The 22,405-nt window shown below is 49.8% G+C and overlaps 1 protein-coding gene across 1 annotated transcript in view; it reads left to right on the top strand.

Moving 5' to 3' along the window:
• LOC140188906 (neurexin-2-like) overlaps positions 1 to 22,405 on the top strand; it is a 698,418-nt gene that overhangs the window by 83,324 nt on the left and 592,689 nt on the right. The window contains exon 2 of the mRNA XM_072245561.1: positions 10,995 to 11,012. Coding sequence (XP_072101662.1) covers positions 10,995 to 11,012 — 18 coding nt within the window. The remainder of the gene's footprint in view (positions 1 to 10,994; positions 11,013 to 22,405) is intronic.

Raw genomic sequence — 22,405 nt, 5'->3', positions numbered from 1 at the left:
TAGGATCAGAAGGGTTAACGTGGTGATGTGCCGGTGACAGTGAGGATCAGAAGGGTTAACGTGTTGAGGTGACAGTGAGGATCAGAAGGGTTAACGTGGTGATGTGCCGGTGATAGGATCAGAAGGGTTAACGTGGTGATGTGCCGGTGACAGTGAGGATCAGAAGGGTTAACATGGTGAGGTGCCGGTGATAGTGAGGATCGGAAGGGTTAACGTGGTGATGTGCCGGTGACAGTGAGGATCAGAAGGGTTAACGTGGTGATGTGCCGGTGATAGTGAGGATCGGAAGGGTTAACGTGGTGAGGTGCCGGTGATAGTGAGGATCAGAAGGGTTAACGCGATGAGCTGGTATCACAGTTGTTGCTGCCTTGGGGCTTTTCATGCCTGGTGTATAGAGCAGGTGATCGATCGCTGGACAAGGACACGGTGAGGACAGGCAGCGGCGTCACTCATCTCTGCCGACGGCGCTGTTCTTGGAACCTGCTGCCGGAGTGCCAGGTCCCCAGCGCAGACCCCAGACCCTTCAGCCCATCAAGGCCATGTTGTTCCCTTTACAAGTGTGCCCCAGTCGGGCTCACCTCCAGCCTCTCTCTTTATATCCCCCCCACTTTGCCGGGGGGGGGGAGGTTGATCCCACCACCGTCGGTGGCCCCTCCCGATCCCAGCTTCTCGCCGGGGTGGGGAAGCGCAGTCATTCTCCACCCACGTTCCCTGGTTTCCACCCGGGCCACTGACTCTTCCAACCCCATTCACTGTCCCCACTCTGCAGGGAAGAACCCCTGGCCTCTGCAGGCTGCTGTCTGTCGTGGGGAGAGCATGAAGACTCCGCACAGCCAGCACCCGAGGGTGGGACTGAACCCGGGAGACTGGGGCAGGCAGCATCAGCACTACCCGCTAACCAGTATCTCAGTCCGAGTACACTCAGAGTGGGGGTTAGTATCCAGCACACCTGTTCTGTGGCAGCAGTACCGTGAATACATACTATAGACTACAAATTACAATTTATAAAACTAACTAAATACTGTGGATTCCGGATATTTGGGACACATCGGGACCAGGACATTTTGGCCCAGTTAAGCAGCTGGCCCAATTAGCCAGTTTCATGGAAATAGTTCAAAAAAGACAAATTACCGTATAACTGAGTAACAAATTATGTATTTAAATGAAATACAGAACAGTACCAACGTAGGACAATAAAACTCTGTTAGTTCCTAATACTTATTGAGGAGGAATTCACCCAGTGTACGCTGACCTGTTCTATTGATTGACTGTAACTGAACAGGATCAGTGCAGACACCTTGTGGCGATAATGGACTATCTTCATGCATGCTATCGACAATTGCATCCTCCAAATCTTACTACTCATTGTAACATTCAAGATAATCGCCGATACCTTCAAATCCTGCGTAGTTCCCAGCTTGCTGAAGTCGTGAAGTTGTTTCATTTTCACTCCCGGCCGTTTCTGGCCTCTCCGAGCCCGAATGCGTGAAACCGCGGAGAGCAAAGCAGTTCTGAATTGTCTTGCTGCTCCTGTCTCTTCAACTATCAGTGACAGAAATCACTGCTTTTTGAGCACAAACACAGACAACTGACGCTGTTTAAAACTGTTCCCTCTAAGCACGGTGCAGTGTCTAATGGCTATACAAGTGCACGTGAGTGAATTGAATTGACTTTATTTCTTGCATCCTTCACATACATGAGGAGTAAAAATCTTTACCTTATGTCTCCATCTGAATGTGCAATCAAAGTAATTTATAATAGAACAGTTAATGTAATATAGAGCACACTCAAATCAGTGTGAATTCATCAGTCTGATGTGCTGGTGGAAGAAGCTGACCTGGAGCCTGTTGGTCCTGGCTTTTATGCTGCAGTACAGTACTGTTTCCTGGATGGTAGCAGCTGGAACAGTTTGTGGTTGGGATGACTCGGGTCCCCAATGATCCTATGGGCCCTTTTTCCACACCTGTCTTTATAAATATCCTGAATCATGGGAAGTTCACAACTGCAGATGCGCTGGGCTGTCCGCATCACCCTCTGCAGAGTCCTGCGATTGAGGGAAATACAGTTCCCATACCAGGCAGTGACACAGCCAGTCAGGATGCTCTCAGTTGTGCCCCTGTAGAAAGTTCTTAGGATTTGAGGGGTCCCATACCAAACAAGTAATGCTAGTTAGAAACTGTTCAGGAACAGACTCTGGTCTCAATTAAGCAGCATAGTATCTCAAATAAATGAAGAGAATCCAGGCTATTTTCTCAATTAGATTTTGTTGTCTAAGGGCATCTCTAAGAAGAGGTACAATTGACGTTTCGGGCTGAAACCCTTCGTCAGGACTAACTGAAAGAAGAGCTAGTAAGAGATTTGAAAGTGGGAGGGCCCTTTCAAATCTCTTACTAGCTCTTCTTTCAGTTAGTCCTGACGAAGGGTCTCGGCCCGAAACGTCAACTATACCTCTTCCTAGAGATGCTGCCTGGCCTGCTGCTTTGATGTGTGTTGCTTGAAATTCTAGCATCTGCAGATTTCCTCGTGTTTGCGTTGTTGTGTAAGAGTTGTCTCAGATAAGTGCTGCCCCGATTAACTGATAGACCAATGAACCGGAATCCACTGTGGTGTAAAACGGGAGCAAACCTAGTGAGATAGTGATAGAGAAGATCGGTATAGTCAGGTCCATGGTATCTCCAGTTGTGAAGTATGGCTCTGAGCGCTGGACTATTTGTAAGGCTGAATACAAAGAAGTCAACGCCTTTGAACTTGACGCTGGAGGAAAGTGGTAAGAGTTTGTTGGATGGCACAAAGATCCAACAAGTCAATACTTGAAGAAAGCCAGCCAGACTGCTCACTACTAGGCTTGATTATGAGACAGAAGCTCAAATGTTTTGGCCACGTCATGAGAAGACAGGATTCCCTGGAAAAGACTCTCAGTTTGGGTAAAAGGAGGAGAGGACGACAGACGGATAATATTACTCAGTGCGTGTGACCTTGGGGGAACTTGGGGAGGCAGTTTCCAACAAGAAGGCTTGGTGAGCAGGAGTCTATGATTTCACGAAGAGTCGGACACGACTTAATGACTGAACGACAAAGTGATGGGGTCCTGGAGCACTGCATCACAGGAGGCCATTCTGCCCTTCTAATCCATGCTGAATGATGATTGTGCCTAGACCCATCGAAGAGAGGTCCGGAACAAAGTAGTGAGGTGGTGTTTATGGGTTCATGGACCTTCCAGGAATACAATGGCAGACGGGAAGAATCTGTTCCTAAAGCATTGAGTGTGTGTCTTCATGCTCCTGTACCTCCTCCCTGATGGTAGTCATGAGAAGAGGGCGTGACCTGGGTGTTGAGGGTCTTTCATGATGGAAGCTGCCTTCTTTATGTGTCGCCTTTTGAAGATGTGCTCGATGCTGGGGAGGCTCGAGCCCATGATGGGGCTGGCTGAGTTTACAGCCCTCTGCAGCTGTTTCCGAATCCTGTGCAGTGGTCCCCTCCACGCCAGACGGTGCTGGAGCCGGTCAGAATGCTCCCCACCATACATCTGTAGAAACTTGCGAGTCACTTTGGTGACGTACCCAATCTCCTCAAACTCCTGATGAGATATAGCTACTCTTGTGCCTTCTTCATGATAGCATCAATATGTTGGGCCCAGGACAGATCTTCGCAGATCTTCGCAGGTGTTGACACCCAGGAACTTGAAACTGCTTGCTCTTTCCTCTGCTGACCCCTCGATGAGGACTGGTGAGGGTTTCCTCGATTTCCCCTCCCTGAAGTGCACAATCAGTTCCTCGGTCTCGCTGATGTGAAGTGCAAGGTTGTTGTGACACCACTCAACCTACCTCACTCCTGTACGCCTCCGCAATGTCATCTGACATTCTCCCAACGACGGTCATGTCGTTGGCAAATTTACAGATGGTGTTTGAGCAGTTGTGGGTGCAGAGGGAGTAGGGCAGTGGGCTAAGCACACGTCCTGCTGGTGGGCCAGTGTTGATCATCAGCGAGGGGGAGGTATCATTTCCAATCCGCACTGACTGCGATCTCCCAACCAGGAAGTCGAGGGTCCAGTTGCAGAGCGGGGTACAGAGGCCCAGGTTTTGGAGCTTGTCGATTAGTACAGAGGGACCGATGGTGTGGAACGCTGAGCTGTAAGCAGTAAACAGCAGCCGAGTGTAAGTATTGCTGTTGTCCAGGTGATACAAGGCTCAGTGCAGATCCAGTGAGATTGCATCTGTTACAGACCTATTGTAGCGAGAGGCAGATTGCAGTGTGTCTGGGTCCTTGCTCAGGCAGGAGTTAATTCCAGCCATATTCAATTTCTCAGGCAGTTCATCATGGTAGACGTGAGTGCTACTGGGCGATAGTGGTTAAGGCAGCTCACACTGCTCTTGGGCACGGCGATGACTGAAGCAGGTGTGAATCTCCGGCTGCAGCAGTGGGAGATCGAAGGTGTCGGCGGATAATTCCGGTGTTGTGAAGGGATGCAGTGACCTCAACACACCAGAGCAGTGAGGCAATTACAGCCCCACTCCAGAAGTCGAGACTGACAAGCCCACGCCCACCCCCACCCCCGCGGTGAGGCTCTGTCGAACTGCTTGTTCTATCAGTGGTGCAATTTCAGTCAGTGTGGATTCCTCACAGAGACTCCACTGCTGGGAACAAAGGAAACCACACAGACACACACTCACACACACACACACGCACACACACACACACACACTCACACACAGACACACACACACACACACACTCACACACACTCACACACACACAGACACACACAGACACACACAGACACACACAGACACACACACACTCACACACACACACACACACAGACACACACAGACACACACACACACACACACTCACACACACACACACACACACACACACACACAGATACACACACACTCACACACACACACACACATACGTGCGCGCGCACACACACAGAGGCACATAAACACACAGACGTGCACGTGTGCACACACATAAACACACAGACACGCTTGCACACACAGAGGCACATAAACACAGACACGCACGCGCGTGCACGCACACACACTTAAATACACCGACGCGCGCACACACGCATAAACACACAGACATGCGCGTGCACGCACACACAGGCACATAAACACACAGACGCACGCACAGACACACAGGCACACAGATGCGCACACACAGAGATACACATGTACTCACACGTAGACGCACTCACACACACACACACACACACACACACACACAATAACACCATGAGACCTAGTAGTAGAATTAGGCCATTCAGCCCACTGTATTTGCTCTGCTATACCATCATGGCTGATCTATTAGTCCTCTGAAACCAATTCTCTTGCCTTCTCCCGATAACATGCATAGGTACGTTCCAATGAGACAGGGAAAGGATGGTAGGGTACAGGAACAGTGGTGTACAAAGGTTGTTGTAAATCTGGTCAAGAAGAAAAGAGCTTACGAAAGGATCAAAAAACTAGGTAATGATAGAGATCTAGAAGATTATAAGGCTAGCAAGAAGGAGCTTAAGAATGAAATTAGGAGAGCCAGAAGGGGCCATGAGAAGGCCTTGGTGGACAGGATTAAGGAAAACCCCAAGGCATTCTACAAGTATGTGAAGAGCAAGAGGATAAGATTTGAGAGAATAGGACCAATCAAGTGTGACCATATGGAACCAGAGGAAATAGCAGAGGTACTTAATGAGTACTTTGCTTCAGTATTTGGCACATCAACAAATACTCTCAAAAACCTCTATAGATGTACCGTGGAGAGCATTCTGACAGGCTGCATCACTGTCTGGTATGGAGGGGCTACTGCAAAGGACCGAAAGAAGCTGCAGAAGGTTGTAAATCCAGTCAGCTCCATCTTGGGCACTAGTCTACAAAGTACCCAGGACATCTTTGGGGAGCAGTGTCTTAGAAAGGCAGTGTCTATTATTAAGGACCTGCAGCACCCAGGACATGCCCTTTCTTAACTGTTACCATCAGGTAGGAGGTACAGAAGCCTGAAGGCACACACTCAGTGATTCAGGAACAGCTTCTTCCCCTCTGCCATCTGATTCCTAAATGGTCACTGAAGCTTTGGACACTACATCACTTTTTTTAATATACAGTATTTGTTTTTGCACATGTTTAAAAATCTATTCAATATACATAATTTACTTATTTATCATTATGTTTTATTTTACTTTTTCTCTCTCTGCTAGATTATGTACTGCATTGAACTGCTGCTGCTAAGTTAACAAATTTCATGTCACATGCCGGTGATAATAAACCTGATTCTGATTGAGTATTCACGACGAAAAGGATCTTGGTGATTGTAGTGATGACTTGAACTGGACTGAAAAGCTTGAGCATGTAGATATTAAGGAAGGGGATGTGCTGGAGCTTTTGGAAAGCATCAAGTTGGATAAGTCACCAGGACTGGATGAGATGTACCCCAGGCTACTGTGGGAGGCGAGGGAGGAGATTGCTGAGCCTCTGGCGATGATCTTTGCATCATCAATGAGTACGGGAGAGGTTCTGGTGGATTGGAGGTTTGCGGATGTTGTTCCCTTATTCAGGAAAGGGAGTAGAGATAGCCCAGGAAATTATAGACCAGTGAGTCCTACTTCAGTGGTTGGTAAGTTGATGGAGAAGATCCTGAGAGGTAGGATTTATGAACATTTGGCGAGGTATAATATGATTAGGGATAGTCAGTATGGCTTTGTGAAGGGCAGGTCATGCCTTACGAACCTGATTGAAGTTTTTGACAATGTGACTAAACACATTGATGAAGGTAGAGTAGTAGATGTAGTGTATATGGATTTCAGCAAGGCATTTGATAAGGTACCCCATGCCAGGCTTATTGAGAAAGTAAGGAGGCATGGGATCCAAGGGGACATTGCTTTGTGGATCCAGAACTGGCTTGCCCACAGAAGGCAAAGAGTGGTTGTAGATGGGTCATATTCTGCATGGAGGTCGGTGACCAGTGGTGTGCCTCAGGGATCTGTTCTGGGACCCTTACTCTTCGTGATTTTTATAAATGACCTGGATGAGGAAGTGGAGGGATGGGTAAATAAATTTGCTGATGATACAAAGGTTGGGGGTGTTGTGGATAGTGTGGAGGGCTGTCAGAGGTTACAGCGGGACATTGATAGGATGCAAAACTGGGCTGAGAAGTGGCAGATGGAGATCAACCCAGATAGGTATGAGGTGGTTCATTTTGGTAGGTCAAATGTGATGACAGAATATAGCCTACTGTATAATATAGGACAGGGGTCCCCAACCTTTTACACACTGCGGACTGGTTTAATATTGACAATATTCTTGCGGACCGGCCGACCCGGGGAGTGGGGGGGGCGGGCGAGGGTTGCCAACAAAGAAGAGTAGCAGTCAAATACGTTGTGTTTACCAAGAGAAAGACTACAATGACCATGGAGCCTTGCGCGGGAACCAGTGCGTGTACCTGCCGATTTATTTTCCTGCAAATCGTTTTTGGTGATTCTGTTCGGGGTGGGGGGTGTTAATCACAACTGGAATATAGATGATAAGTGGCTAAAACACTCAATTTCATTTCTAAAAGGGTGAATATAGTGAGAAGTCAATTATCGGGGGAGGACAGGGGAGCTTGAAGTAAGTGTTGAACGAACTTCCAGTAGATGTGGTAGAAGCAGGTTCAATATTATCATTTAAAGAAAAATTAGATAGGTATATGGACTGGAAAGGAATGGAGGGTTATGGGCTGAGTGCAGGTCAGTGGGACTAGGTAAGAGTAGCGCTCAGCATGGACTAGAAGGGCCAAGATGGCCTGTTTCCGTGCTGTAATTGTTATATGGTTATATAAGTAAGTCAATAGCATCATACCATTTTAAGTAACATTTGGATATTAAACACACAGCACATATTTTCCTCATATGAACATATAAAATCATTGCAACACACCAATATCGCTGAATCAGTAGGAGCCCTCGGCTTGTTTTCCTGCATCAAGACGGTCCAACTGAGGGGTGATGGGAGACAGCGATACTTGAAGGGGGTTCCTTATGTCCAGTCTATTCCGCAATTTAGTTTTCGTTGCATTCATTGCAGAAAACTCCTCTTCACAGAAAAATGTTGGAGATGAAAGCAACGTTTTCAGTGCTTCCGTGGCTATCTCAGGATATTGAGCCTTGATTTTAATCCAGAATGCCGGCAGAGATGTTATGTCAAACATACTTCTCAGCCTGCCATCATTTGCAAGCTCGAGGAGTTGATCTTCCCGTGCTGACATGGATGACGCGCGGGTAATGACCTCGCATGCGTAACGGCTCAACAGTGGCCATGACAGGGAATGAGGAAAGGTGCAGCCGACTCATATCGCCAAATCATATCGTTTCCTCGCGGCCCGGTACCGGTCCGCGGCCCAGTGGTTGGGGACCACTGATATAGGACTACTTTATGTTGTAGTAATACATCGTATTGAGCATGCGCTATTAGACGCGTATTAATCTATATGTTTGTGTTCAGTTCAGTTTCAATTAGCAAAGAACCCTGTTAACGTGGCTTCATTCTCCAGCATTTTTATTAATGATATTGTTGTGTAAATGGCCACATACACAACAAGTATTAATGATAAGACTCTTAGCAGTGTGGAGGATCAGAGGAATCTTGGGGTCTGAGTCCACAGGACACTCAAAGCTGCTGTGCAGGTTGACTCTGTGGTTAAGAAGGCAAACGGTGTAATGGCCATCATCAATCATGGGATTGAGTTTAGGAGATGAGGTAATGTTACAGCTATATAAGACCCTGGTCAGACCCCTCCTTGGAGTACTGTGCTCAATTCTGGTCACCTCACTACAGGAAGGATGTGGAAGCCATAGAAAGGGTGCAGAGGAGATTTACAAGGATGTTGCCTGGATTGGGGAGCATGCCTTATGAGAATAGGTTGAGTGAACTCGGCCTTTTCTCCTTGGAGCGACGGAGGATGAGAGATGACCTGATAGAGGTGTATAAGATGATGAGAGGCATTGATCATGTGGATAGTCAGAGGCTTTTTCCCAGGGCTGAAATGGCTAGCAGGAGAGGGCACAGTTTTAAGGTGCTTGAAAGTAGGTACAGAGGAGATGTCAAGGGTAAGTTTTTTACACAGAGAGTGGGGAGTGCGTGGAACGGGCTGCCGGGAATGGTGGTGGAGGCGGATACGATAGGGTCTTTTAAGAGACTGCTGGATAGGTACATGGAGCTTAGAAAATCAGAGGGCTATGGGTAACCCTAGTAATTTCTAAGGTGAGGACATGTTCGGCACAGCTTTGTGGGCTGAAGGACCTGTATTATGCTGTAGGTTTTCTGTGTTTCTATAAACTTCTATACTTTTAACCTTTGATGTCCTTACTAATCAAGAATCTATCAAATCTCTGCTCTAAGTACACCCAATGACTTGGCTTGAACAGCCGTCTGTGGCAACGAATTCCACAGATTCACCACCCTCTTGACTAAAGAAATTCTTCCTTTGCTCTGTTCTATGTACCTGTGTTCATCTGGCCCCTGGTGTCAACTGTAATTAGTTCGGACAGAGAGAATCTGTATTCTCCGTCAAATACTTTCATTGGTTCAGTTAGCAATAGCAGATGAATTTACAAAACGATACCCGTGCACACCCACTCCAGACACCCCCTGAACAGGCAAAACTTAAAACCAGCGCACACCCACTACCATTCTCCTGACACTCCCCGAACAGGCAAAACTTAAAACCAGCGCACACCCACTACCATTCTCCTGACGCTCCTCGAACAGGCAAAACTTAAAACCAGCGCACACCCACTACCATTCTCCTGACACTCCCCGAACAGGCAAAGAATAGAAAAGGAAATCTCCACCATCTCACACCCTCTCTTCACAATCTCTCTTTCTCTTGTTTTGGTGAGATCCACCATGAAGTGGTCGACTGTAACTTAGTCATGTCAACGATTCTGTTTCCAAGAGCAGTTTCAAAGTGCTTTAGAGTCATGTATAGACCCAGACCGGGTGAGGATGGACTGGAGTCACATATAGACCCAGACCGGGTGAGGATAGACTGGAGTCACGTGTAGACCCAGACCGGGTGAGGATGGACTGGAGTCACATATAGACCCAGACCGGGTAAGGATGGACTGGAGTCACATATAGACCCAGACCGGGTGAGGACGGACTGGAGTCACATATAGACCCAGACCGGGTGAGGACGGACTGGAGTCACATATAGGCCCAATGATGTGGGATAGGTGGGGTTTGGGAGGGGCTGAGTGGTCTGGGTGAGTAACCCCAATGTGTATTGTAGATGATGCAGACTGCAGACACTGTGAGCCGGTGGAGGGATAGGTGGGGGAGGGAGGGGCTGAGTGGTCTGGGTGAATAACCCCAGTGTGTATTGTAGATGGTGCAGACTACAGACACTGTGAGCAGTGGTGGGAGAGGTGGGGGAGGGAGGGGCTGAGTGGCCTGGCTGCGTATTGTAGACGGTGCAGACTGCAGACACTGAGCCAGTGGTGGGAGAGGGAGTGTTTAGGGGTGGATGGGGTGCTGATCGAATGTGTGCTCTGTCCCAGACCGTGTTGAGAGTTGTTGGAGTTCACAGTGTGAGAATGCTGGGAACTCCATGAACGTCCAATGTGGGAATGAGACGTCTTTCACCAGGGTGAGCATGGACTAGGGTGAGGGGGCCGGAGGAGGTTACAGAGACAGGGAGGGGTGTAGGGACTGGAGGGGGTTACAGAGACAGGGAGGGGTGTAGGGACTGGAGGGGGTTACAGAGACAGTGAGGGGTGTTGCGGCCATAGGGGGTTACAGAGACAGGGAGGGGTGTAGGGGCCGGAGGGGGTTACAGAGACAGGGAGGGGTGTAGGGGCTGGAGTGGGTTACAGAGATGGGGAGGGGTGCAGGGGCCGGAGGGGTTGGTCACCTGATGAGATGTGTCTGAGGCCACGCTGGGTAGATGTGAGTACAGATGCTCTGGGCCAGTACTAATCCTCTATCTCCTCTCTCCTCCCATGCCACACACAGAAGATCACGGAACAGAAGGTGAGTACCTGTCTGCAGTTTGTTTTCGCCGTGTCTGCGCCGTGGTTACCCACACCTCTGCAGGGTCACTGGGGGTCAGAGGCAGAGCCCTGCCCACAGGGTAAACCCCTCCCTACACAGGCACACACACGCGCGCGCGCACACACACACACACACACACACACACACACACACACACACACACACACTTATGCACACAGACCTCACACACACAGATTCATGGAAATACACTCACACAGACATACACACACACGCTGTCAGACACGGAGACACACTCACAAACATGGGCAAATTCACATACTCTCTCACTCACACTGACACTCACACACTCTCACTCTCACTCTCACTCACACTTGCATGCACACTCATTCACACTCACTTTGGACGCCCCATGTTCCTCTCTATCTGGGGATTATTTGAGAAACTGAGACTTGGCCAGTTGGAACCCAGCTGAACCCGCAGAGTTATGGTGGGGTGTGTAGGGCTGAGGTGTACATATTGGGGTGAGGTATGGGGCGTGTACAAGACACGATTGAGGGGGGTGAGGTATGGGAGTGTACAATACACGATTGTGTAGTGAGAGGTATGGGGCGTGTACAGTACACGATTGTGTTGGGTGAGATATGGGGGTGTACAGTACACGATTGTGTGGGGTGAGGTATGGGGGTGTACAGTACACGATTGTGTGGGGTGAAATATGGGGCGTGTACAGTACACGATTGTGTAGGGTGAGGTATGGGGGTGTACAATACACTATTGTGTGGGGTGAGGTATGGGGGTGTACAATACATGATTGTGTGGCGATGAGGTATGGGGGTGTACAGTACATGATTGGGGTGAGGTATGGGGTGTGTACATTACACGATTGTTTGGGATGAGGTATGGGGGTGTACAATACACGATCGTGTGGGGTGAGGTATGGGGTGTACAGTACACAATTGGGGAGAGGTATGGGGCGTGTACAGTACACGATTGTGTGGAATGAGGTATGGGGGTGTACAATACACGATTGTGTGGTGGTGAGGTATGGGCGTGTACAGTACACAATTGTGGGGGTGAGGTATGGGGCGTGTACAGTACACGATTGTGTGGGGATGAGGTATGGGGTGTACAGTACATGATTGTGTGGGGTGAGGTATGGGGTTGTACAGTACACGATTGGGGAGAGGTATGGGGGTATACAGTACACGATTGTGTGGGGTGAGGTATGGGGGTGTACAGTACACAACTGTTCAGTGAGAGGTATGGGGGTGTACAGTACACGATTGTGTGGGGTGAGGTATGGGGGTGTACAGTACACGATTGTGTGGGGTGAGGTATGGGGGTGTGCAGTACCCGATTGTGTGGGGTGAGGTATGGGGGTGTACAGTACACGATTGTGTGGGGTGAGGTATGGGGCGTGTACAGTACACGATTCTGTGGGGATGAGGTATGGGGTGTACAGTACATGATTGTGTGGGGTGAGATATGGGGGTGTACAGTACACGATTGGGGAGAGGTATGGGGGTGTACAGTACACAATTGGGGTGAGGTATGGGGGTGTATAATACACGATTGTTGGGGGAGAGGTATGGAGGTGTACAGTACACGATTGTGTGGGGTGAGGTATGGGGGTGTGCAGTACACGATTGTGTGGGGTGAGGTATGGGGGTGTACAGTACACGATTGTGTGGGGATGAGGTATGGGGTGTGTACAGTACACGATTGTGTGGGGTGAGATATGGGGTGTGTACAATACACGATTGTGTGGGGTGAGATATGGGGTGTGTACAGTACACGATTGTGTGGGGTGAGATATGGGGTGTGTACAGTACATGATTGTGTGGGGTGAGGTATGGGGGTTTACAATACACGATTGGGGAGAGGTATGGGGGTGTACAGTACACGATTGGGGTGAGGTATGGGGGTGTATAATACACGATTGTTGGGGGAGAGGTATGGAGGTGTACAGTACACGATTGTGTCGGGTGAGGTATGGGGGTGTACAGTACACGATTGGGGTGAGGTATGGGGGTGTATAATACACGATTGTTGGGGGAGAGGTATGGGGGTGTACAGTACACAATTGTTCAGTGAGAGGTATGGGGGTGTACAGTACACGATTGTGTGGAGTGAGGTATGGGGGTGTACAGTACACGATTGTGTGGGGTGAGGTATGGGGGTGTACAGTACACGATTGTGTGGGGAGAGGTATGGGGGTGTACAATACACGATTGTGTGGGGTTGAGGTATGGGGGTGTACAGTACACGATTGTGTGGGGTTGAGGTATGGGGGTGTACAGTACACGTTTGTTGGGGGTGAGATATGGGGGTGTACAGTCCACGATTGTGGGGGCGAGGGATCCATTTGTGCTCCTGTCACTGCGTCCAGAACCAGCCTGAAGTGTCGGAATCCGGTTTAGAGAAATCTCTTCTGTCCATTGTCAGGACTGTTTTTTCAAAATGTACACAATTTTATTCAAAATACAAAAGGCGTACGAAGGAAGGGGGCGGGGTTATAAGATGGGCGGGGGGGCGGTTTCAATACAGTTACTGAATTCAGATAAAGTAGATATTAGCATCTATAATGCTCTCAATTCACCGGGTGCGGGGTGGGGCTATCGTTCTCGGAGACCCCCAGTGATGATCGCAGGCTCCCTCTCCAGGGGCACGCTGGCACAGACGTAGCCCCGGGAGAGGGGCAGGCAGCCGGCTGGGGCAGAGCCTTCGACAGCCCGCGAAAGGCCAGTCTGGCCAAGCCCAAGAGCAAGCCTGCCAGGACATCCTCCGAGCGACCCTGCCCCTCCACCACCCATAAAGTCCCGGCCCTTCGGATACCCAGACGGGGGCCGCTCCTCGTGGACATGGTACTCGGACCCCCCCCCGGTCACAGAAAGGACGTGGTGTCACCCAACCTGTTGTCCTTCTAGGCTGGTCTGCCCACCGCGGTGGTAATTGTGCTTTTATAATGTCAGTATCTGACAGAGGCTGAGGCGTTGTCACTCAGCCGCGGTCCTCTCGTCTGCGCCCAGCGCACAGGCCCAACTCCCCGCTGACCCCCCACTCCTCTCCCTCGGCTTCCTATCGGGCGCCGGTTCCTTGTTGTGGGCACCGGGCCGTGGGCCAGACTGAATCCTCGGCTAACTCCGGCATAAGGCCGACCTTCCCGCGGGAATTGTGCCCGTTGGTGTGTGTGTGTGTGTGTGGGGGGGGTGGAATATTGACAGGCAGATTTCACCAACTGTTGAACGATGCGAAAACTTCACCGGCGCATCCTGCGTAGATAACACTCAGGAAATTATCTTCCAACTGTTGCTGACACATTATTGCCTCACAAAACACGACTTGGGTGAACTTCCTGCGTCGGGTGTGAAGTTGGTCGCGCCTGAGCCACGCTCTGGGTTCCGACTGTCGGACAAATCGTTGCTTCTCTCTGGCTTTGTTTCGAGTTGATGCGATTAGATTTGCGTCATTTTTGCGTCGATCACAGTGAGAGATGCGCCCTTCGTGTCAACGACCAACACGGTCCGAGGACGTGCTGGGGGCAGCCCGCAAGTGTCGCCAGGCCTCCGGCGCCACAGCTCACCGTACGCCTCTGGGCTGCAGGAGAAAACCGCAGCACCCAGGGGAAACCCACGCAGGCACGGGGAGAACGTGCAAAGGCAGCGGCGGGGACTGAACCCGGGTCGCTGGGCTCGCTACGACCACACCGTGTCGCCCGCAGTTGTTCGGTGCGTTGGCCAACTCTGCCCCGAAGTTCAGCAGTGAGGGGAGGGGAGGGGACGGGTCTGTGATCGGCCCTGAGAGTGTTGAACGGGAAGTTGACACGAGGGGCCGAATATACTACCCCCGTTCCTGCTTGTTACGTGGGGGAGGGAGAGAGAGATCAGTGCGGTGATATGGGGGACGCTGATTATGAAATTTAAACCCATTATCGATCGCGACTGGTATCTCACAGTCCATATGGTAACAAGGATTGACAAGCTGCTGTCTCTCTCTCTCTCTCTCTCTGACACACACACACACACAGACACACACACAGACACAGACACAAACACACACACACAGGCACACACACACACAAACACACACACACAGACACAGGCACACACACAGACAGACACACACACACACACACACACAGGCGCACACACACACACACACACACACACACACACACACACACACACACGTTGTATCCGGTTGTGTGGACCAGGTGACCAGACCTGGGAGTGAGCCTGCAGCGAAGTGGGACAACAGCTCACTCCTTCCCTGCTGTTTGACGTTCACCCCAGCAGGGGGAGTGGCCATTCGACCGCTCAGCATCATGCTAGCCCCCTGCCCCCTCCTCTGCGCCCTCATCTGTCTGCCGCTCTCTGCTGTCACCCCAAGGGACCTGATTCACCCTCTCCGCTATCTGCTCCCTTCTACCAACATGACCTTCAGCTTGCCCGGTTAACCTTTCACCACCTTCCAGCCAAAGCGACCCCACCATAGTCACTTCCCCACCCCTTCCCGGCTGACTGTCCCCCTGGTCTTTTCTGATTCAGTACCAAGACGTGTCCACAAACAACAGACACAGCACACACGTGTTAAACGATAGAAAAAAATTACTTTATTAGAGTTTTATAAAGAATAAAACACAGTAAAGTAGCAAAGGAGATGAAATCATATTTATTAACCAATCACTAAGCTGTTTCGCAAAAACGTACTGCCACAGGGAACCACAGAGACCAGACAGATTTTCTTCTCTCTCCCATCTCCCCTCCCCTCCCCCGAATGAGGGGACAGTCTCATTCAAACCCATCGAATGTTGGAAGACCTTGACAGAGTGGATGTGGAGAGGATGTTTCCTCTTGAGGGGGAGTCGAAGACCAGAGGGCACAGCCTCAGAATGGAGCGATGTCCATTTAGAACGAAGTTGAGGGGGAATGTCTTTACCAGATGGCGGTGGATCTGTGGAATTTGACGCCAGAGGCGGCTGTTGAGGCAAACTCTTTGGGGGTATTTAAGGCAGAGGTTGATAGTCTCGATTAGTCGAGACATGAAGGGTTGCGGGGCTCAGGGAGTGGGGAAGGCAGGAGATTGCGGTCGAGAGGAAAACTGGACCAGCCAAGACGAAATGGCGGAGCAGACTCGATGGGCCAGATAGCCCAATCCTGCACCTGCATCTTATGGTCTTATTGACCATATCCATCTTAAATAAATAATGTAAAACGAGAACTAAAATTGAAAAAATATATTGGATTCAATGTCTGTTCAGAAATCTGATGGTGGAGGGGAATGAGGTAGTGAGGTAGTGTCCATGGGTTCATTGTTCAGAAATCTGGTGGTGGATGGGAAGAAGCTGTTCCTAAGAACATTCAAAACCTCCTCACAGCCGAGCCTAACAGCATTTGGTCTTTGAAACTTCCATTTTATGCGACATATTTTAGCATTTACCGAGGAGGAATCACAAAGAACGTTTCCTTACACTCTCTGCCACGGCTAAGCGTATGGCAGGCTCGAGCGCTAAAGCCTAGCTTATCAAACTTAGCAGAACCGTCAGGGGAGCACTGTGAGCAGAGCAGATAAGAGTTCTTGAGAAGCACAGAGCCGGCGGAGGCCGGAAATCGAAACTCAACGGCAGGGATTCTGGAAACGGTCGGCAGGCCAGGCAGCGCTTGTGGGGAGGGACACAGAGGTGATGTTTCAGGGTACGGTGCCTTCAGATGGAGAACCGTTGATGGGCAGGAGTCTGCTCAGAGTTTAAAACAAAGTCCTATTCCAATGCCACGGGCTGGCTTCCAGCGGCGGGGTTAACCCTCTGTGTCCTGCATCACACAAATCAGAATCGGGTGTAATATCACCGGCAGATGTGGTGAAGTTTGTGAACTTTGCATTAGTCGTACAATGCAATAGATAATAATAGAGAAAAACTGTGATTTATAGTCAGTATATATGCACTATATTAAATAGTTATGTTAAATAAGTAGTGGAAAAATAGAAATAAAAAAGTACTGAGGTAGTGTTCATGGGTTCAATGTCCATTCAGAAAGTAGATGGCAGAGGGGAAGAGGCTGTTCCTGAATTGCTGAGTGTGTGTCTTCAGGCTCCTGTACCTCCTCCCTGATGGTAGCAATGAGAAGAGGGCATGTCCTGGGTGATGGGGGTCCGTAATGATGGACATCACCTTTCTGGGGCATCGCTCCTTGAAGATGCCCTGGATACTGCGGAGGCCGGAGCCCACCATGAAGCTGACTGAGATCACAGCTCACTTCGACTCCACACAGTCGTCCCCGCCATACCAGGCGGTGGTGCGGAATGCTGGAGCGCTCAGCGGGCCAGGCGGCTTCTGTGCGAAGGACGAAACAGTTGGCATTTCGGGCCGAAAGCCTTCGTCGGGACTGGAAAAGGTGGTGAGGGCAGGAAAGGAGTTCAAGCTGGCAGGTGATAGGTAGAGCCGGGTGGGTGGGGGAGGGGGAGGAAGTAAAACACTGGGAGGTGATATGTGGAGCCAGATGGGTGGGGGAGGGGGCGGAAGTAAAATGCTGGGAAGTGATAGGTGCAGCCAGGTGGTTGGGGGAGGGGGGCGGAAGTAAAACACTGGGAGGTGATATGTGGAAGAGATGAAGTGCTGGAACAAGAGAAGAAGGAATCTAACAGCAGAGGAGTGTCGACCATGGGAGAAAGGGAAGGAGGAGGGGCACCAGGTGGAGGTGATAGGCAAGTGAAGAGAGGTAAGAGGAGTTGAAAAATAAGAAATTAACTGGAGTTCGAGGTATTGATTCTTATGTTCAGCTCTCCTTTAAGCTTTAGAGAGGGTGCAGAGCAGATTGACCAGGACGCTGACTGGATTAGAGAGGGTGCAGAGGAGATTCACCAGGATGCTGCCTGGATTAGAGAGGGTGCAGAGGAGATTCACCAGGACGCTGCCTGGATTAGAGAGGGTGCAGATGAGATTCACTAGGATGCTGTCTGGATTAGAGAGGGTGCAGAGGAGATTCACCAGGATGCTGCCTGGATTAGAGAGGGTGCAGAGGAGATTCACCAGGACGCTGCCTGGATTAGAGAGGGTGCAGATGAGATTCACTAGGATGCTGTCTGGATTAGAGAGGGTGCAGAGGAGATTCACCAGGATGCTGCCTGGATTAGACAGCGTGCAGAGGAGATTCACCAGGATGCTGCCTGGATTAGAGAGGGTGCAGATGAGATTCACTAGGATGCTGTCTGGACTAGAGAGGGTGCAGAGGAGATTCAACAGGGCGCTGCCTGGGTTAGAGAGGGTGCAGAGGAGATTCACCAGGATGCTGCCTGGATTACAGAGGGTGCAGAGGAGATTCACCAGGATGCTGCCTGGGTTAGAGGGGGGTGCACAGGAGATTCACCAGGACGCTGCCTGGGTTAGAGGGGGGGTGCACAGGAGATTCACCAGGATGCTGCCTGGATTAGAGAGGGTGCAGAGGAGATTCAGCAGGACGCTGTCTGGATTAGAGAGCAGGTTTTATGAGGAAAGGTTGAGTGAGTTAAGGCTTCTCTCTTTGGAGTGAATGAGGATGAGAGGTGACTTGATAGAAGTGTACAAGATGATAAGATGCATAGATCGAGTGGACAGCCAGAGACTTTTTCCCAGGATGGAAATGGCTAATACGAGAGGGCATAATTTTAAGATGGAATGTACAGTGTAGTGGGGCGGGGGGTGGGGGGGCGGTCAGAAGTCAGTTTTTTACACAGACAGGGGTGGGAGTGTGGAACCCCCTGTCAGGGGTGGTGGTCGATAGAATTACAATCAGTTTTAATATGACTGACATATGTCATGAAATTTGTTGTTTTGTGACAGCAATTCAGTACAATACATAAGCAAATAATGTAATTCACAACAAGAAATATATACTGTGTATATATGAAAATCAGCATACATAAATAAATAGTGAGGTCGAGTCCATGGGTTCATTGTCAGTTCAGAAAGCTGATGGAGGAGGGAAAGAAGCTGTTCCTGAATCGTTGAGGGTGTGACTTCAGCCTTCTGTATCTCCTTCCTGGTGGTAGCAATGAGAAGAGGGCATGTTCTGGGACTCTGTTTTGTTGGGTGGGACTGTGTTTACTTGTGCTGCGACTGCATTTGGTTGAGTGGGACTCTGGTTGGGTGGGCCTATGTTTGGTTGGGTGGGACTGTTTGGTTGGGTGGGACTGTTTGGTTGGGTGGATATGTGTTTGGTTGGGTGGGACTGTTTGTTTGGTTGTGCTGTGACTGTTTGGGCGGGACTGGGTTTAGTTGGATGAGGCTGTGTTTAACATAGAAACACAGAAAACCTGCAGCACAATACAGGCCCTTCCGCCCACAGAGTTGTGCCGAACATGTCCCTACCTTAGAAATTACTCGGCTTACCTATAGCCCTCTATTTTACTAAGCTCCATGTACCTATACAAAAGTCTCTTAAAAGACCCTATCGTATCCGCCTCCACCACCGTTGCCGGCAGCCCATTCCACGCACTCAACACTCTCTGAGTAAAAAACTTATCCCTGACATCTCCTCTGTACCTACTCCCCAGCACCTTAAACCTGTGTCCTCTTGTGGCAACCATTTCAGCCCTGGAAAAAAACCTCTGACTATCCTCACGATCAATGCCTCTCATCATCTTATACACCTCTATCAGGTCACCTCTCATCCTCCATCCCTCCAAGGAGAAAAGGCCAAGTTCACTCAACCTATTCTATAAGGCATGCTCCCCAATCTAGGCAACATCCTTGTAAATCTCCTCTGCACCCTTTCTATGGCTTCCACATCCTTCCTGTAGTGAGGCGACCGGAACTGAGCACAGTACTCCAAGTGGGGTCTGACCAGGGTCCTACATAGCTGCAACATTACCTCTCGGCTCCTAAATTCAATCCCACGATTGATGAAGGCCAATACTCTGTATGCCTTCTTAATGACATAGTCAACCTGCGCAGCTTCTTTGAGCGTCCTATGGACTTGGACCCCAAGATCCCTCTGATGCTCCACACTGCCAAGAGTCTTACCATTAATACTATATTCTGCCATCATATTTGACCTACCAAAATGAACCACCTCACACTTATCTGGGTTGAACTCCATCTGCCACTTCTCAGCCCAGTTTTGCATCCTATCAATGTCCCACTGTAACCCCTGACAGCCCTCCACACTATCCACAACACCTCCAACCTTTGTGTCATCAACAAACTTACTAACCCAACCCTCCACTTCCTCATTCAGGTCATTTTAAAAAATCATGAAGAGTAGGGGGTCCCAGAACAGATCCCTGAGGCACCCCACTGGTCACTGACTTCCATGCAGAATATGACCCATCTACAACCACTCTTAGCCTTCTGTGGGCAAGCCAGTTCCGGATCCACAAAGCAATGTCCCCTTGGATCCCATGGCTCCTTACTTTCTCAATAAGCCTTGCATGGGGTACCTTATCAAATGCCTTGCTGAAATCTATACACTGCATCTACTGTTCTTCCTTCATCAATGTGTTTAGACACATCCTCAGAAACTTCATTCAGGCTCGTAAGGCACAACCTGCCCTTGACAAAGCCATGCTGACTATTCCTAATCATATTATACCTCTCCAAATGTTCATAAATCCTGCCTCTCAGGATCTTCTCTATCAACTTACCAACCACTGAAGTAAGACTCACTGGTCTATAATTTCCTGGGCTATCTATACTCCCTCTCTTGAATAAAGGAACAACATCAACAACTCTCCAATCCTCCGGAACCTCTCCTGTCCCCATTGATGATGCAAAGATCATCGCCAGAGGCTCAGCAATCTCCTCTCTCGCCTCCCAGAGTAGTCTGGGGTACAGCTCATCCGGTCCCGGTGACTTATCCAACTTGATGCTTTCCAATAGCTCCAGCACATCCTCCTTCTTAATGTCTACATGCTCAAGCTTTTCAGTCTGCTGCAGTTCATCCCTACAATCACCAAGATGCTTTTCCATAGTGAACACTGAAGTAAAGTATTCATTAAGTACCTCTGCTATTTCCTCCGGTTGCATGCACACTTTCCCACTTGATAGGGCCTATTCTTTCATGTCTTATCCTCTTGCTCTTCACATACTTGTAGAATGCCTTGGGTTTTCCTTAATCCTGCCTGCCAAGGTCTTCTCATGGTCCCTTCTGGCTCTCCTAATTTCCTTAAGCTTCTTCCTATTAGCCTTATAATCTTCTAGACCTCTAACATTACCTAGCTCTCTAAACCTTTTGTAAGCTTTTCTTTTCTTCTTGACTAGATTTATTACAGCCTTTGTACACCACGGTTCCTGTACCCTACCATGACTTCCCTGTCTCATTGGAATGTACCTGTGCAGAACTCCATACAAATATCCCCTGAATATTTGCCACATTTCTTCCATACTTTTCCCTGAGAACATCTGTTTCCAATTTAAGCTTCGAAATTCCTGCCTGATAGCCTCATAATTCCCCTTACTCCAATTAAATGCTTTTCTAACTTGTCTGTTTCCATCTCTCTCCAATGCTACTGTAAAGGAGATAGAATTATGATCACTATCTCCTTTGGTTGGGCGGGGCTATGTTTAGGCGGGCTGGACTGTGTTTCGGCGGGCGGGACTGTGCTTGGGCGGGTGAGACTGTGTTTAGGTGGGTCTGTGTTTGGCTGGGCGGGACCGTGTTTGGGCAGGTCGGACCGTTTTTGGGCGGGTCTGTGTTTGGTTGGGCGGGACTGCGTTTGGTTGGGTGGGACTGTGTTTGGGCGGGTCCGTGTTTGGTTGGGTGGGACTGTGTTTGGGTGGGTCTGTGTTTGGTTGGGTAAGACTGTGTTTGGTTGAGCGGGACTGTGTTTGGTCGGGTGGGACCATGTTTGGGCGGGCGGGACCGTGTTTGGCTGGGCGGGGCTGTGTTTGGGTGGGACTGTGTTTGGGCAGGTCCGTGTTTGGTTGGGTGGGTGGACTGTGTTTGGGCAGGTGGAACCGTGTTTGGATGGTACTGTGTTTGGGCGGGTCCGTGTTTGGACGGGCGGGACTGTTTGGTTGTGTTGCGACTGTATTTTATCAGCTGAGCTGTCTGCGATGGGGCCAGGGTGATGCAGGAGGGAATGCGTGCCCTGCCGTGGGCTGCCTGCGTGTCTGCCGAGCTGATGACCATCAGCGATGCGGCGACTGGTTTGTACATTGTCACCGTTTCGCTCCAGGCTCCTTGGGCTTGTTGCCTGGCAACCAGGCATTGGCCTAGAATGCTGATGTGTTCCCCTTCCTCCCTGAGAGAGCTCCGGGCGGCTGTAACCAGACACAATATGTATCTGCATCAACGGGGAGGGTCTGCCTGTGTCGGCAGAGCCTCTGCTCTCTACTGCAGATCAAAGCACCTCATCTTTCATCCTCCCACCTCCATTCTGCTGTGTATCAAATTGTCCGAAATGTTCGACTGACATTCACATCTCTTTCCCTGTCA

This window comes from Mobula birostris, chromosome 28 (genome assembly GCF_030028105.1).
Source record: "Mobula birostris isolate sMobBir1 chromosome 28, sMobBir1.hap1, whole genome shotgun sequence".
Classification (NCBI taxonomy): domain Eukaryota; kingdom Metazoa; phylum Chordata; class Chondrichthyes; order Myliobatiformes; family Myliobatidae; genus Mobula; species Mobula birostris.
Note: the sequence above shows the minus strand (reverse complement) of the source record. Positions and strands in the feature narration are given on the sequence as shown.